This window comes from Bombus affinis, chromosome 13 (genome assembly GCF_024516045.1).
Source record: "Bombus affinis isolate iyBomAffi1 chromosome 13, iyBomAffi1.2, whole genome shotgun sequence".
Classification (NCBI taxonomy): Eukaryota; Metazoa; Arthropoda; class Insecta; order Hymenoptera; family Apidae; genus Bombus; species Bombus affinis.
Window position 1 is genome coordinate 5,731,772 of NC_066356.1, and position 14,011 is coordinate 5,745,782.

The following is a 14,011-nucleotide window of genomic DNA, read 5'->3' on the forward strand; positions in this document are numbered from 1 at the left end:
AGTTAATCAACGTCCAACTGGAACCAGTACTCGTCAAATAGCATTTTTCAAAACTGCACGATGATCATGATCCTCTTGAAATGTATAGAACGCAAGAGAAAATATTGCGACAGTTCGTAAACTAGCAACAACTTGTTTCCAACAAACCCGGCGCACCTTTCTCCACCCGTGCACGCAATTGCAGCTAGCGCAAAGGAAGATATAAAAGTATCAGAAGGAAGAAGAGTATAAAGTAGGCGGGCGTTTGAGAGACGCGGCAAAGAGTGTTATAAAAGCGGCGACCGGCATGCGGAAGCATCGGTCGGCAGAAGGAGAAGTGACATCGTGGAAGACATGCCCGGGACACGCGGTATTCCTTTGAGGCAAGGCCACGCAAGGCGTTCACGTCCGACGACTGACTTGTGGCCCTCCCTTTTGCGGCGAATTGTGCGTCGCGTGCTCGAGGAATTACACACGCGGCATATACACGCGGTCTAAGCTCGTTTCTGCACACGTTCCGTGCACAAGTTGCGTTCCTCCTTTAACTTTGCCGCTGATTTCGTCCTCGCGATGGAAAGGTCACCCGCATCGACCGTGCGATCATTCGATCGCCTCGTCTAACAACGTATGTACATTCGCGTTCAGGAATATTGGCACAGCAAAGTCTAATTAACACAGAAGAATCTACCTTATGCGAACTTTGTCATCGGTTTTCTTCTCCTACGACATATTTCTGTTTTTATTCATTCAGCTTCCATTTCGTCGAGAATTTTCCTTTTAAAGTTAAAGCTTCTGATCTGTGGTCTCAGAGTTTCGTTGCTTCAATGGTATTTGGAAAATAGACTCGCGAATAATCGAACATATTAAACTAGGGATATTCTGTGCTACCAATTTCTTGTGTATATCTAAATGTAGAGGAAAGAAAATATGGAATAACACTTGTTCATTTAAGGCTCTGTTTCTGAAAAACTAAATTTGAAAGTTTATCGTGCGCGTGTAACGAAAGAGTAAAAGACGCGATACTCGATTTTCTTGTGCCCTGCAAGATACAGTAACTGTCCTCGTTTGATAGAAAATTGTATAGAAAAATCTTGATAGATACATCCATTTAATAATCTCTCTTTATTTCATTTTAATTAATTAATTAAATAGTTAATCTATTGATCGTACAAAGTGGAATATATTGCTAATCTTAAAAGATATTTAATAGGAAATTCCAAATACAGATTCTGGCAGCCCACAATCTTTCATCCTATAGAATAAGATGAGCTGCCTGAAGGGACACGTCGTGGAAAATTCTGTGTTGCGTAATGAAAAATTCCAAATAAAAACTCTGACAGTAGTGTTTCCTTTTTTCTCTTTTTTTCTTTTTTCTTTTTTTTTTTTTTTTTTGACACCGCGGAATAGAATAACTACCCTTAAGAGATATTTAATGGAATAGAGAGGCTGGACGCAATGGTAGAATGTAAATTTCCAGCTTACCCTTTTAATCCCTTTAATCGTGGCTGGTCTAAAACTTAATCCGCTATTAGTTTTTGCAGTGACAGCCCTAATTCCGGCCCCGTGGTTATAGTGATTATAATGCAACTTCTAAATAGGATTAAGTTATCGGCTTTTCGGTGAATTATTGTATATAAAGTATATGTTTCCGTGACATGGTAAACGTAACCATTATTCTGTACGATGGATATGGTAATTAAATGACTATCTATGTGATGATTATAATGCTATTTAATTGCCCATCGATAGTGGACTCGAGTGTGCAACATACACTTGGTCTCTCAGACCTTTAGTATGGGAGATGTTTAATTAAGAGATTAATCTTGCTACGTTCTTTGGATCATTTTCAACAGAATCGTACTTTTCTCTCTCGACAAGGAATGCCGCAACAATGACAGAGATAAGGAGAAATTTATTCACTTATTTATTCATTTAGAGAGTACGTGGAGTACATTCTTTAGAGTACATAGAAAAGAAATGCTAAGTAATACTAATACAGTACAAATACAGTAAATACATTCCGACTAAAATTAACGTTTGAACAGAAAAAGTTTAAAAATCTGCAGAAATTACTGACATTAATAAATATACGATTGAAGCAGTTAAACCAGCCATAAAGAGTACCGTTTTTCACGTAGTAGATAGACGTGTCTTTTAAAACTGGTCAAGACGTGATTAAAGATTGTTATTGATATGCACGTACATGCTACATTCCAATTTTATGCGAAAGATTTTTTTAGTATCTAAAGACATTTTTTTAGTTGAAACGACATTCAGATGGAGATAGAAAAATTTCGAGAATCATGAAAGGTTTAAACTAGGAAATTAATTAAACCTAATGCTGATCTTCTTCTTCTTTTCCAAAGACAGGTTCATTCCTTTAGATTTATTTGAATTATTACATTAATGAGAATCAATACTGTTCGAGGGTGGAACGGTAATTTTTATTTCAATGACTCGATACATGCCAGGATAATTTAGTTCCTCTACAAAATCGTCATTTAAAGTGAAAACTTAACCATTAGAACTTTTATTCGAATATTCCTATTAAATGTTTGTTAAACAGGATTATTTACTCTTTGTGTGGAAAGATAGAAAAAGTTTGTTTATCAGAATTTTTATTTGAAATTTTCTATTAAATATGCCTTAAGAAGAGAACGAAATAGGCGAAATTATCGAGATATCTTAAATCTTGTTTATGAAATTACGTTCTTATTCGATGACTGGAAAGTTTAAAAGATACGTTTTCGAATATGTTTCATGAAAATTCGAAAGATTGACGAAACCAAAGTGAAATGCGTTAATAATTGTAATATCGCGTGCGTTAATTAAGAGATTATTATTACGCATTTAGGCGCGAGACGCAAATTACAATCACGACCCTGAAGCATAATGCGCTGTGATTCGGGTCGTTGCGTTCTGATTCCCGATCATAATGTTTACGATTATACGATCACAGGCTCGCGAATATTCCTATGTAATGGCGAATATTAATGGAGAATCGTGATTGTAAATTTCACGATGGTTGCATCGTGAAGAATTTCTACTCAACGTTAATACGCGCGATAATCAATTGCGAGCATTCGATGTATCAAATTACATGAAATTCGTATTAAATATTTCTTTCGATGTTTGTCGTTTAACGAAGTTAAATTAATAATTCCCTTTGCTCTGGCTGAAAAACTGCAGTTAAAAAATTTAATTATACTCGATAAATCTCATATTTCTTATCCTTTTTCTGTATCAACAAATTTTCTCGAATAACTTTTATTCCAAAGACTTTTAATTATATCGTTTGAATTATATTTCTCGTAGCTCAAATTTTCGCAAAATTCCCAGAACAAAAATAATATCGCAACAATTAACCCTATCATAGAATGTTTCTTGAATTGTATAACAGAAATCTTTTCGCCAATTATTAAAATACATCGTTTCTTACATTCTTATAAGCGACGATATAATTTACCACGATAAGGAGCAATTTGACTGAAAATAAATAAACAATACAGATGATAACAATAAATTAATGAATAAAATTTTGAAGCACAGTTGAAAAACGGTTAGAATATTTTCTCATGGTAGTTCGAGTTTTCGAAATCGTAATACTTCATCGTAATGACGGCTCGATTTCTTCGCATTTCACGAACTTATAGAATTTACATAGAAAAGAAGAATAGTAAGGAAAACAAAATATCGAGCAAATTGCTAAAGTACGTTTTCATAATCTCAATGTGAATTCAATAAAATTTGATGATCTAGATCGACCAAGAAGAAATTACAAATGAATGAGACATTGATTTAACTGTGATCCTCGATGACTTTAACATCAAGATGATCGACGACGCAAGGATAGTCGACGACTCAGTTACAGCCAAGATATGATTGAAAATTTTCACTAAACAGTTGATAAAATCAACTGTTGATTAAATCGTACGAAATTTCGTGAATTTCGAAGGGACGACAAGCACAGATGGGTCAACTATTCACCGTTAGATGATTATTTACTGGACAAGTGACGAGCATAAGTAGCCCAAAAGCCGACAGCGTAAACAGATGGGCCTCCATTAACGCAATTACGTACAGTTCCAATGCACCTACGGATCGTCCATGTTATGACGGGCATTGGAATCCATTAATACAGCTTCGGTTGCGCCCAGGTTCATTATCGTGCATTAATTAGCAACACCCTATATCACCGATGCTCGCAATGCTATCGGCCAGGCTTGCTATTTCGTGGCTAACCGCGTGTTCGTAATGTTCCACCACGATCGCAGTGGTGGTGGTACCCCTGGCTAATCCGATAGGACGACATCGAATTGCTTTTGCCAGAAACCGGCGATTTCTATCCGCCCCCCCCCCGCCTCCCTTCCCCTTCCTTTCCTCCCATACTCACAGCTCTTCTCGATATTACTTAATCAAAAATTTCAATTTTTTAGCATTTTTAGGGATATAGACTAAGATATGTATATGTACCTAAGTTAAATAGAGACTTCTTACATAGAGACTTCTTTTGTACAGGGATTTTTATATAGATCTTATTCGATAAGAAAATTTTCATCCTCGATATATTTTTTGAGACTGAGATGGCCGGGATGAGTGTTAGATTTGATAGGGAAATTTTTATTGTCTGTGTATTTGAAATTGAGATTTTTGAAATAGAGCTTTCTTTCATTCGATAAGGAAATTTTTATATGGTTTATTGATGGTTTTATGCTCAGCGAGGAAATTTTTATTTTCAATATATTCGAGTCAGATATTTGTGAAACAAAGGTTTCATTCGATAAGGAAATATTTGTATTTGATATATTTTTGGGATTGAGATTTTTGAAATAGATACTTCTGAGGTTCAGATTTTTCGGACAGGTTTTATGTTCGATAGGGAAATTTTTGTATCTGATATATTTTTGAGATTGAGATTTTTCGGATACGTTTCATGTTCGAAGGGAAAATTTTTATTTTCGGTATATTTGAGATAGGGACTTCTGCAACAGAGGTTTTATTTGATAGGGAAATTTTTTTCGATATCTTGTTAGTACAGAGATTTGAGAATAAATTTCGCGCCATCGGAAAATTTTCATTTCTCGTATATTTGAGATAGAGATTTGTGGAATACGTTTCAAACCTATCGTCGACATTCCTGTAATATATTGCCAGTTAATTTTAAGGGTAATGACTTTTGATAATTTCGCCGTATCACCGATGCTGAACAAAGTTTCACGAGAGTGTTTCGCGTGGAAAGTTGAACAAGTTGGAAAAGTAGTTGAGGGAATACGAGACGCGTATAATACAAGAATACTTGAAAGAAAAACGATGGTAATGCGTGTGTTTGTACGCCAGAGATACGGTGTAAGAAAGTGTAAAAGAGTGTAGAAAATTCGACTAGTACGATTATAAAGAAATTATAAGTACCACGAGACTATACCGTTGGCTTGCACTACTTATTTCAGCTGTACCTTGACCTATACTACTGAATGGTATTTTTACTACGAATCGATGTTTCAGTTTATCTAAAATTCATCTGAAATTTATACAATACACTCGCATTATTCTAAAGCCTTCTCCTTATTCCTTTACTTCCTCGCATTTATTCAAAACACTATCGTTAAACAAAATAATCGGACAAAATATGAAATTTGTGAAATTCGTAAAATTTACTCGTAAAGATGCATCTGTGCGAGTTTTGCGTGCATTTGTTAGAAAATTGACAACTTGTAACTTACAAACTATAGTTAATGATATTTAAATGTACAAGACAACTTTGAATAGCGGTACTGTTCTCCAAGTAGCTGTCTCGGTCCGCCTGTTTCTACTTACCAACACGAGAAAGTGGAAACAGACTACGATAAACTACTTTGCCCGCGATCATGGCTTAATTAATTATCGTAAGCTGCACCAAACACAATCGTTTCAGAATTTTCAACTACATATATTCACGATATATTCCAAAATACTATTCCAGACAAACAACATCGAGAAATATACTTCTGGAAAATAATTGTTTAGCACTCGTGCTTGAATTATAGAGAACCGAATATACCAATATTTCGCAAAAGAACAAAGGTTATAGTATTAAGGCAAAATTATACTATTTTCGGTCCTTTCGATTACATTATAGCACACAAAGAAAGATTTCAATCGTTCCGCTAACTGAAGAACAATGTAAAACGAATTTATTACATATTCCACTTTTTCACGAATCTAGAAAACAAACCTAAATCCACTGAATACGAAACCTTCGCATGGAAATGAACTGCATCTCCAAAATTCTACGTCTCTCAGCGCTAATCACCGAACAATGCCGCGCGATATCACCTAGCCATGGTCTAGGAATGCCACGACATCGAAGAAACCGAACACCTTGGAAACTTTCTACACACCAGGCTAACTCGTTCAAAGAAAATCAAGCCACGTAGAGGGCAAGGAAAACGAGCATGAGTAAAGCCCAGAAATAGAGTGAAACAGATAAAACGAGAGCCAGACGGAGATAGGAAGACGAGGAAAATAAAATGTGGAAAGGACGATGCGCCAAAGGGAGTAACTGAGATAGAAATATGGAGGAAATAGGGAGGCCGAGAGAGAGGGTGGAAGCAGTGCGACCAGAATTGGATAGGATAGGAGAACTGGTGATTACAGAGGCCGGGAATTCCACAGGGAGAGGCAGCAGTCCCGCGGGTTTCCACCTAATTCCATCCTGGCTGACTACTGACTCTGTCTCCCTCTCCCATCTCCCTTTCTCCTCTTCTATCTCTCTTTCTCTACTCTAGATAGCTCACTTCACGTGTCTCCATCGCTATTTCCCTCACTGACAACGTTCCAAGCCTCTCCTTTCATCGTTCGCCATATCCAACCCCTCTCCATTCCATCCTGTTACGTTCGTTTTCCCTTGGTTTTCTCTCTCTTAGCCTGTTATCCATAGTTCCCTCTCTGTCAGTCGAAACGGCTGACCGGTCACTCTGTTCCTGTCGTTATCCCGATTACCCGGGAACACATACGCCCTGATCATTCCGGGTGAGAGCAAGCTGTTCGTACGATCTTGCTCCATTCGGAGGAAAACCTTGCCACCTTCTCCTTCATTCGTCCAACAGGCAGATCCTTCTCTCTTTTTCGTTTAGTTCTTCTCCTCTTCCTTGTCTTATGGTTTTGCTTACGGACGAGCACCTGTGCGCTCGGCTGATCGCTCGCCGAGTGCAGTTTAGATTTAAGGGAATTGACGATAGGGATTTCGGAGGGGATAACGGGTATCGGAGACTTTTGGGAATTTTTCAGTGCGACTCTTCTGTTTACTTGTAAGCGCTTATTAGTCTTCGTTCTTCCTTTTGTAGGTTTATGGGTTTTCTTCGTTCCTTTTGTGGGTTCAGAAATTTTCCTTCTTCCAATGCAGTGGCCTCTGATGCAGCGGCACTTGTGGTATGGTGAACGAACATTGCGAAGAACAGGTGTTATGGATGATGTTATAACGTTGTTATATATATAGAATGAAACGGAGATATCCTGATTATCTTATTTTGTCCTCATTAGTATGGTAGAGTAGATATGGATCGACGATGCGAATCGATTACTTTCTTTCTAAATTAATTATATATTTTTTAATTTAGAATTCTTATAAAATTTCCTAGCTTGATTTACGATCATTATATAATCTTTTGCACATCTGTATATCTTCTTAGAATCCTAAATATTCCTAGATACGTCCCCTATATTCTTATAATATAAAAATTCGAATATACTCTTCGAATGAACTCTGCTAAAACATTTTTAACGTTGTGCCCTGATGCTCGTTTATGTAAGATACTCAAAAGAATCAGAAATATAGAAAGTTGTATTTATACAACTTTCAAATTCAACTTCGAACTCAGATCTATATTCAGTTCCAAATCTCGTACACTTGTATATTTTGATATAAATCTAAGACTTAAACCGGTGCAATTAACCTATACAAAGTTTCCAGTTAAAAAATTCTGAGCAATATAAAAATTACAATTTGCAGTAATAAGGAAGCAGCTTGAATATTTAAACTATATTTAATGGAACAGAAAGAAAGGTATAGGTTCCGTACTCAAAAATAAAAAAACTTCTATTACGAATATTACTATGAATTCGTAGTATGTTTTAAGAAATGATTAATTTCGTCTAATTTTGATTTGATTTCTGTTGATTCACTCAGATTACTGGAAACTGAAACTATATTCTTCTCGTATCGATTCTTCAAATTCTAATTACAAATTTCAGGCTTCGAATTCCATATTCAATTTCAGATCTCCTACATTAGCCCTTACGACCTGGAGTGAAATTTCCCTCCATAATTCATTCCAACGATTAACACGCACGCTTTCATACGAAAAGCAATATTTTCCCAAGAAAACCGTTCCTCTGCACGATTTTCCAATTTTTTGTTGTCCATGCAAGCTCAAGGCCTCGATGAATACTTGGAACAATCACGTGTCGCAATAGTATGCCACGGATTCGTAAACATTGCCGAAAGCAAAAGAAAAGAAAAAAAGAAAAAAAAACATCCTCGGAACGAGTCGTGTCGTTTCAACGCTTACACGTTATATTTAACGCGAAGTTTCCAAAAGCTGACTCATGAAATTCCTATATATGTATCTGATAACCAACAAGAACGGAAAAGATGATAAAATAATTATATGATTTAATGACTCATCCCAATAATTAATATTTGTTCTCCCTTTTTTACGAAACAAGAAAATCTCGTTAAATTGAACGTCTTTCTAATTTAATACACTTGATGTTCGAAGTTTATGAAGATGGTTAGGTTAAGTTTTAGGTACTTTCAGGGACGACAAATAATAATTTAAACAATGGTAGTACTTTCGTTTATTCAAACGTGGTTAGATAAATTTATCGAAATCTAACCTTAACTTAATTTACTGATAAATTTCCTAACGTCAACTGAATTAAAATAAAAGAAAATTATATTCCTATTTACTATTGCGAAAGAAACATTTTTTAATTTGGTGCTTTCTTAATAAAATAATAAAAAGTATGTTAGTTTGAGATCCATCAAGTGATTTCTCTTTTCAGTGATAAAATGAAGCTATTAGACACATGACTGAGTCAAATAATCAAAATTGAGAAAAGTCAATAAACTATGTAATTATAAGACTGCGGATTTCCATGTATTTATAGGAAATTTAAAAGTACAAAGATGCACATAGTACATATAATATGGAAAAACACATATATCAAATATTCAGAATATTTATTATGATATTTAGTAGATGATATTTAGCAATTCTACTTACATTCCGCATCTTTCCATTTTGCGTATATAATAATATAAAAGTCCATAAAAATCAATCTAGTAATTATATGTGAAAGTAAGGCACTCACGTTTTAGAGATCGAGGCTTTGCCTGCTTCCTCCTGGACATAGCAGCGTGACACCTCTCGACTAGCAGATCAGTAGCAACGATTCAGTCACATTTCGGAACACTTCTCAGAACTGGATCCATCCGTGCACAAACCTAACCCAAATCAGTCACACTATATCCAGTCGTCAACAGTTTTATTTGAATCCGTGACCGTAGACAGAAACCGTGATACGAACGACAATTTCGAATAACGAACGACGATCTCGCGTGATTTCGAATGAACGATTACCCGCGCACAGTAACCATGGCGACGAATAGTAACATCTTCGAGAATCGAAAGAAGATCGAATCGAACAAATGATCGACCAATTTATTTATGATAATTTCCTATATCTTCCATAAGGGACACAAAATAATAAGTTGGAATGATTTATCACTGAGGATAACTGATTATTTTTTGGAAGAATTCGAGTACCGGAAACCACGTGGTCTCACGTGGTGGCATTAAGGAAGATTTCAACGGAACACAACACAAACACAGAACAAACGCGCTCGGAAGACGCGCAACGAATGACACTGTACTTGATACCGCAAAGTCGCTGGTGCAGAGAACCACTGAGATCCTCATTGCACATGCGCACCGTATCTTACTGATAGTGGCCTGCGCAATTCTACCTTTAATGCGGTTGAAATAAATTTATATAAAAAATACAACGCGATATTATTAACGCGTTCGTCACTTTCACAGCCCTATATTCGCCGTTGTTTAACGCTTTGAAATATGCTATAGCCGGCGATAAATATAAGTGGATACATAGTCAACGTAGATATTAAGGAAGTTTTATTAAGTATAACTTGTTCGTATAAAAATGTAACATATATGTGTAATATCAATCTTAAAGGCTTGCATGATATAGCGGCGCGGATTTCGCTAAAAATCTAGTATTATCCATGCCCAATAAATCGCAGGCAATTATTTGTCAAAAAGCTCATAAAATGTTAACTATAATACGAACATATTAATTAATAGTACTGTACAAATACTTTCGTTTCAATAATCGAATAATTTAATTAACATTTGTCTGTGTACATTTGTTACTATAAGTACTTAGATATAATAAAGAGATACGTATTCAAATATATTTAATAGGATAGAATATATATTTTTTAATTCTACATTCAAACTGTACAAATACTTTTGTCTTTGACTGTATGTACGTTTGTTATAATAATAATTATAATAATAATAATATTGTAAAAATCGTAATCGTGAAACTATATGAGCAGATCATGGTTTTTTATGTAAAAATATAAATGTAGAAATAGAGATTCTTTAATGAAATTGAATTTCAATTATTCTTTTCAATATTATCCATAACGCATATTACACATTTTCGTACTTTCTAACCAATTGGTAAAGTATAGGTTAGTAAAACTAAATTTTTCAGAAATAGGAAATTATTAATTATTCAACCATTTAACTATGAAGGTATTGTGTTTCTTTTATAGTTAATGGTCTTTAAATTTAAATGGTTCTCTAGTAAAATATTACATTTACTATATTAGAAAAAGGGTTAAGCCTTTATTTTGAATTGTAATATTATTAATATTAAATATTCTTATTAAATAATATATTTATAACGTACCCATCCTAATAAATAGCTCCTGTTTCGAATTAATTAAATTATAGATAAGTGAATTTTTAGAAGTGTCGCACTTCTAGGAAATGAACAACATAAAAATAGTCAAATATTATAATGCAGTATGAACAAAATGAATCTAATATATATATATACGCATAACACACTTAGTACTTCCAGAAAATTAGTAAAGCAATACCGTGTAAATGTAAAGAAATTTTATGGAACAGATTTGATAATAAACCGAAATAGCATAAAAAAAATATTATGAAATGCTCAATATTTGTACCATGCTACAATTGCTTTATACCTATACAGTTTCAAAAAATTGATGAAATATATTAAGATTTAGCTACCTGAGATGTTCTTCTATTTTTTTGTTTCCAATTTGTTTGTTGAAGTTTTCCAGGTAATATATATTTATCTTAATTTACTTTTCAACATACTACAATTGTGTTGAATGGAAGAAGTTCTGCATTACCGACGGAGAAGAATCAGTAGGGATATAGCAAATAAAAAATACACAGGTTGATATCTTTGACAGCTCATTGATTTCATAGTTTTCTAAAATTGCCTACGAATTTTGATCGATCATTTCATTTTTTGTTTTTTTTTTTTTTGGTAACTTGTTAAATATAAATGATTTCTTGGTACAGTTAATACTTTAAGACCGTTAAAACATAATAATATAAATAGGTTAGAAATTGAATGTTTAAAGAAAAAGAACGAATAAAACAGTCCCATCTGTAAATTTAATATTAAAGATTAAGTTAATATTTGAATTCAGGAAAAAATATGCTTTCACTGGAACGTATCCCAGATCAAATTGGGCATCTAATTTTGACAGAGGATGGAGCTGTATTAACGGTAATATTCTCTTGCTCATTAATTATATAGAAATTGCTATACAATTGTCAATTAATTTTCTATAAAATCTGAACATTGTATACTTCATTTTAGTCTGGAGGTGAACTGGAAAATGATGAGAGATTTGCAAACATTGTTATAGGATTAGTCACGCTAACCAATAAAGTTGATCCCAAAGCATTTGCTAATAACGAGACTTTTGATAAAATATCAATAACATATCCAGATCATTGTTATATTATTTGTCTCTCAAACAAAAAGATTCACGTAGTGAAAAAAAAATTGATATCCTCAACAACTGCAGCTGTAGAACAACCTCTTATTGATGTATAAATAAATGTCATCCATTCATGTAAAAATAAAACTGGAATGAAACTGGAATATGTAAATTTTTCCAATATTACTAATGTTAATAAAAATATGATGATAATAAATTTGTCTTTGTGTTACTTGTTAATGTTTATTTCATCATTTTTATCCCATTTTTATAAATATTACAAATATTGTATATACTAAATAACATTATAAATTATATTCGTTACATATATACATATTTTTATTACAAATATTTGTGCTATGAATCATTATCTGTATCAGAACTATCATAAGTAACTAACGAAGTACTTAACATACTAGTAGTTGTTTTCGAACTCGAAGGTTCTTGTTGAGTAAGCTTAGGAAGTTTATGTGTTTGATCTGTTTGATTTTTAGTGTTATTGCTTAATACATAATGTGACGAATGTTTTAGTTTATCTCTAGACCTTACAATAGTAATCAAACGTTTCAAGGGGTTATGCCCATTCTTTTTTGTATCTAAAACAAAGAAAACAAATACTAAATACTATGTTACAAAAGCATGCTACAAAAACATATTTTTATATATGCTCTAAATCATTACCTCTTTTATGCATCAGTAATTTGGCTAACCTTATATCATCTTCGTGTTCATTAACTAAGTCAATATTCAATCCACTTTTTTTAAGCAACACTTGATCCAAACTTTGTTTCTTCTGTAACTCGTTTTTTCGTGTCTACAATATAAAATACTTATCTGTAACCAATTCTCAAAATATTTATAATATATAACTGGCTATATAAATAATTATATACATAAACATACTCTAAATGCTGAGCGTAATGCACAATTTGAAGAGTAATCATCCTTCCATGTAGCATTATTTAATGCTATTGCACTTTCCAAGGAAGAATCTTTTGATTTCGCTATTTTCTTATCTTCTATACCATGTTCCAACTTGTACATAGCATCATCATATAGTCTGCAAGATACTTCTTTTGTTTCTGGTACCACCTGTTCATTTTCTTTAGGATCCCAGCGATTTTCTTGGCGTTTTGCACCACTCACAATTACATAATCTAAATTCTGTGCAAAAAGATATTTTTTTTAAATCCAAGTAACCAAATGTGATAAATAAGCTAGCAAAGGTGACATAAAGACGATGATACTCACTGCTGGATCAGTCTTTATTTCAAAATGATTGTCACAGAGATGACATTTCATACGAAATTGATACAATGGTGTACTGTAATACATTCCAATTTTTTTTTTCTCTGCATTGTAACGAACACCCATTCCTATATGATTGCCACAACCATCACACCATATATTATATGGCATTTCAAATCTAACAATAAGAATACCCATGTGTAATTTACGTGCTCTTTCACGTAGTGCATGAGTACCAAGAAATTTGTTAAGACCACCAACACGGGGATCGTAATCAGGTGGATAGTATAAATTTGTTCCCTTACGTTCTCCCATTGTTCTACAGAATTGAAACAATTATATAAAAACTTATATTAAATGTACTATTTCACAAAGTATTTTGAGATGTTATTTTTGTATTATATTTAAGATATGACAGTATTACTGAATACCTTGATTTCTAATGTGTTTTCAGGACAAAAATTAAACGGATTATTTATATAATTTTTGTTTATTTATATAACACTTTTGCCTGAAGAAAAACTCTGACATAAAAGTACCTCACATTCTTAGGTTACACAGAACCTGAGAACAATTTACGATAAAGCAGGTTAGGCAACTTAATAACACATTTAGACACATTCTAATGTAACTACTTTTACATTGATATTTTCGTATCACAGTAGCGCCACGCTAACTGGTCGAAATTCTATTTTATTATTAATTGGTCACCGCGAAATTTGAAAAAGC

The 14,011-nt window shown here is 33.6% G+C and overlaps 3 protein-coding genes across 5 annotated transcripts in view; 1 reads left to right on the top strand and 2 right to left on the bottom strand.

Annotated features, from left to right (window-relative positions):
• LOC126923022 (zinc finger protein 423 homolog) overlaps window positions 1–9,888 on the bottom strand; it is a 133,047-nt gene extending 123,159 nt beyond the window's left edge. For both annotated transcript variants that reach the window (XM_050736009.1, XM_050736008.1), the window contains exon 1: window positions 9,331–9,888. In XM_050736009.1, coding sequence (XP_050591966.1) covers window positions 9,331–9,370 — 40 coding nt within the window. In that variant the 5' untranslated portion in view covers window positions 9,371–9,888. The remainder of the gene's footprint in view (window positions 1–9,330) is intronic.
• Window positions 9,889–11,387: 1,499 nt separating this feature from the next.
• On the top strand, window positions 11,388–12,266 carry LOC126923259 (ragulator complex protein LAMTOR4 homolog). Of its 2 annotated transcripts, none has more exons than XM_050736569.1 (3): window positions 11,388–11,477; window positions 11,738–11,817; window positions 11,911–12,266. In XM_050736569.1, the coding sequence occupies exons 1-3, from the start codon at window positions 11,411–11,413 to the stop codon at window positions 12,148–12,150; spliced, it is 387 nt and encodes a 128-aa protein (XP_050592526.1). In that variant the 5' UTR covers window positions 11,388–11,410; the 3' UTR covers window positions 12,151–12,266. The 2 variants fall into 2 exon arrangements, with proteins under 2 accessions (XP_050592526.1, XP_050592527.1); XM_050736570.1 differs by lacking the exon at window positions 11,388–11,477 and adding an exon at window positions 11,484–11,646.
• A 2-nt stretch (window positions 12,267–12,268) lies between these two features.
• LOC126923248 (coiled-coil domain-containing protein 130 homolog) lies at window positions 12,269–13,909 on the bottom strand. Its single transcript, XM_050736546.1, has 5 exons — window positions 13,714–13,909; window positions 13,286–13,601; window positions 12,938–13,198; window positions 12,716–12,848; window positions 12,269–12,630 (listed from the first exon to the last, which is right to left on the bottom strand). The coding sequence occupies exons 2-5, from the start codon at window positions 13,595–13,597 to the stop codon at window positions 12,392–12,394; spliced, it is 945 nt and encodes a 314-aa protein (XP_050592503.1). The 5' UTR covers window positions 13,598–13,601; window positions 13,714–13,909; the 3' UTR covers window positions 12,269–12,391.
• Between the last annotated feature and the right edge of the window lie 102 nt (window positions 13,910–14,011).

What these genes read in the sequence shown, in the direction of transcription:
- LOC126923259 (XM_050736569.1), top strand. Translation starts at nt 11,411, where the DNA reads ATGGAAGAAGTTCTGCATTACCGACGGAGAAGAATCAGTAGGGATATA. An exon ending in AGCAAATAAAAAATACACAG is followed by an intron (nt 11,478 to 11,737) that starts GTTGATATCTTT and finishes ATTTGAATTCAG; the next exon opens with GAAAAAATATGCTTTCACTG. An exon ending in AGGATGGAGCTGTATTAACG is followed by an intron (nt 11,818 to 11,910) that starts GTAATATTCTCT and finishes ACTTCATTTTAG; the next exon opens with TCTGGAGGTGAACTGGAAAA.
- LOC126923248 (XM_050736546.1), bottom strand. Translation starts at nt 13,597, where the DNA reads ATGGGAGAACGTAAGGGAACAAATTTATACTATCCACCTGATTACGAT. An exon ending in AAATAAAGACTGATCCAGCA is followed by an intron (nt 13,199 to 13,285) that starts GTGAGTATCATC and finishes CTTTTTGCACAG; the next exon opens with AATTTAGATTATGTAATTGT. An exon ending in ATTACTGATGCATAAAAGAG is followed by an intron (nt 12,631 to 12,715) that starts GTAATGATTTAG and finishes TCTTTGTTTTAG; the next exon opens with ATACAAAAAAGAATGGGCAT.